At 39.4% G+C, this 2,822-nt stretch overlaps 1 protein-coding gene across 1 annotated transcript; it reads right to left on the bottom strand.

Annotated features, from left to right (window-relative positions):
* Positions 1-1,033: 1,033 nt before the first annotated feature.
* Positions 1,034-2,003, bottom strand: LOC119362632 (wall-associated receptor kinase-like 3). The gene has a single exon (XM_037627901.1). The coding sequence runs from the start codon at positions 1,979-1,981 to the stop codon at positions 1,130-1,132; it is 852 nt and encodes a 283-aa protein (XP_037483798.1). The 5' UTR covers positions 1,982-2,003; the 3' UTR covers positions 1,034-1,129.
* Positions 2,004-2,822: the final 819 nt, after the last annotated feature.

The raw sequence follows: 2,822 nt of genomic DNA on the forward strand, positions 1-2,822 counted from the left end.
TGTGTCAATTTGAGATTGCATTTACCACACTTGCCGTGTGGTGTTGGTTTGATACCCTCAAAAAATAAAAATAAAAGTTAGCTGGTTTGATGGCCGCACGAACGTACACATGTACACATGTATCTAACCGGACATAACACAGGTGCACTTCGTCATATTTTTTGTTTGTTCACGCCCCTGCTCTACCCTTTTCTAATGACATACTATCACCAGGGGCAAAATTGTCTTTGCACGTGTCAGTTAACATCTCTGGATGGAAAAAAAGATGAAAGTGTCACATAAGGCACAAAATAAAGTTTGAGTGTTAAATAGGGAAGAAAACGGTTTTCTGGGCCAAAAAGGGAACTAAATTTTAAGAGTGGGTCAAATAAGGAATTCTCTCCTTTTATTTTGGCAAACATGGTGCATCTTTAACCTAAATATGCATAATATTCAAAGAAAAGTAAAATGCATTAGGTGCCTTCAAACTCCACGTCTTTGAACTGAAACTGAGGTTCTAATGCATTCCATGCACTTTACTCTAAAAAGACTTAATACATACTGAAACAACAAATGAGACTAGAGACCTAACATAATTGAAAGAAAAAAGAATTTCATGATGGCCATGCTAACAGGAAAAGGAGAATTTCTTAAATAATCAATAATCATGTACTCCCTCCATTCCAAAATACTTGGCGTGGTTTTACTTCAAACTAAAACCACGACAAGTATTTTGGAACAGAGGGAGTATTTAGTTACTTAAGTGCTTAAAAGTAGAAACTAAAGTTCGTGTGTTTTGCCTTTCACCCAAACAAGTACTGAAATTACTTATGTGTAATCCTACACATAAAGTGTTACAAAAGAAGAAGCTAAGGTTTGTGTATTTCGCATCCCACCGTACAACATATGCCTTCTTTCTTATCCGTGTTTGTCGATAGTATCTAAGTAAAAATTAAGCCTATTCGCGAAAAAAAGAGTAAAAATTAAGCCATGTAAACTTTGAAGTATAGCAGCGTACATTCTTAATTACCTGTAGAGCTTTCACCCTTGTGCTTCGGGAGAGCTTTTCTAATCCTCCTAAGTCTATCTGCTACCTCAACCATTGTCGGACGCATTTTATCATCCAGTCTCAAGCATGTAACTGCTAGCTTCACAATTTTTCGATCAATTTCATCTTCTTCTTGTCATAGGTAATTTCCACATCAAACAGTTGTCTCACCTTCTTCCCACTTCCCACTGCCTCGGCGAAACATTGAGTAAGACTAGTAGTCCCGTCCGTCGCTTTCTTTCGGGTAATCATTTCCAATAGAACAACTCCAAAACTGTATACATCACTCTTTGTAGTTAGAATCCCACTCTGACAAAACAAAGGGTCTACATAACCTATGCAACCAGTAACAGTTTTGGTACGCTGGGCCTCATCAGTAGAAAGCAGCCTTGCTATTCCGAAATCAGATAGCTTTGGCAAGTACTTTTCATCTAACAGTATATTGGCAGGTTTAATATCACCATGAAGGACAGGACTGTACATTGAATGCATGCATGATAGTGCTTCAGCTGATTCAATAGCGATGTCCAAACGTTTGTCCAAAGGGAAGAGTATAGGACCATCAGCATTGCTACAGTGAAGGATGTTGTAGAGGTTTCCATTACAGACAAACTCCATAACAATCATAAGGGCATTTTCCTCCGTGCAGCAGCCTAACAATCTGACAACATTCTTGTGGTTTATCTGGGAATGCACTATCACCTCCTTGGCGAACTCCTCTTTCTTGGTTCCATTTTTGTACCTCTTTACTGCGACTGGACGTTGATCGTCTAATCTTCCTTTGTAGACATCACCGAACGAGCCACTACCAAGCGAAGTGCTATATCTGTCTGTAATGTGCTCTATCTCCTTTTCTGTGAAGGACCGCAGTTTATAGTTGTTGTCCACTCTTTTAAGTACCAAATGCCCATTAGCTTGAAAGAAATCACTAAGATTGTTTCCTTGGTAATCCATGTGCAAGCAGCATATGAAGACAAGATTTGTAGAACAGGTAGTGGCAGCTTGCCTGCATCATGATATGCCAACTAATATCAGTGTCCTTGAGATTAAAATCTATCGTTACTTATTGCAAGAAGGAATTTTACATATGTAACTGAATAAGTGGCTGTCACTAGCATTACAAAATAGCTTCATCTTCCAAATATGTGTAAGCGATTCATTTTTCCATATAAAAAGTGTAAAAAAAACATGATTATTTTGAATTTTGCAGCTAGGAAGAGCTGTAGATTTACTTTTTGTATCCTGTAATATACCGCCTAAATACAGCTGCATTTTGTTTTTGACCCAAACCAGCAGGTGCTCTGCTTTTTCTTCAAGTAGAGGGAAAAACTGCACATCAGCTAACACAGCCTACAGAAAAAGCTAAACCGAAGACGTATAGCACAGAAAGGTAAGAATAATTAAGAATCGTGAAAAAACCAGGGCTATCCCTCGCGCGAAGCAGCCCTGAAGGCCTACTCAAGGAGAAAACCACGTTAGCCGGTTCCTGTCTTGCTTCGAAAGTTCTCAACCCTCGGCCATAGAGGAGAGAGTAGCCCAATCTGCGAGGCCTTCGCAAAAAAATTCTGGAGTGACCCTGCTGCAATTTCATTCCCTCATAAATTGGTGTTTGGATATTAGAGCAGAAGAAGTGAAGAACAGAGCAATTTCATTCTACCTCCGTCTCTGATTCAAGAAACCAACCAAAGAACCGATGAACGAGGATGAGAGAGGCAACAACACTTATGTTGCCACCATCGCCGTGAAGCTTGGATGGATGGATCATGGATCTAAGACAAGTATAGCAACCACATAT

This window comes from Triticum dicoccoides, chromosome 1A (genome assembly GCF_002162155.2).
Source record: "Triticum dicoccoides isolate Atlit2015 ecotype Zavitan chromosome 1A, WEW_v2.0, whole genome shotgun sequence".
Classification (NCBI taxonomy): Eukaryota; Viridiplantae; Streptophyta; class Magnoliopsida; order Poales; family Poaceae; genus Triticum; species Triticum dicoccoides.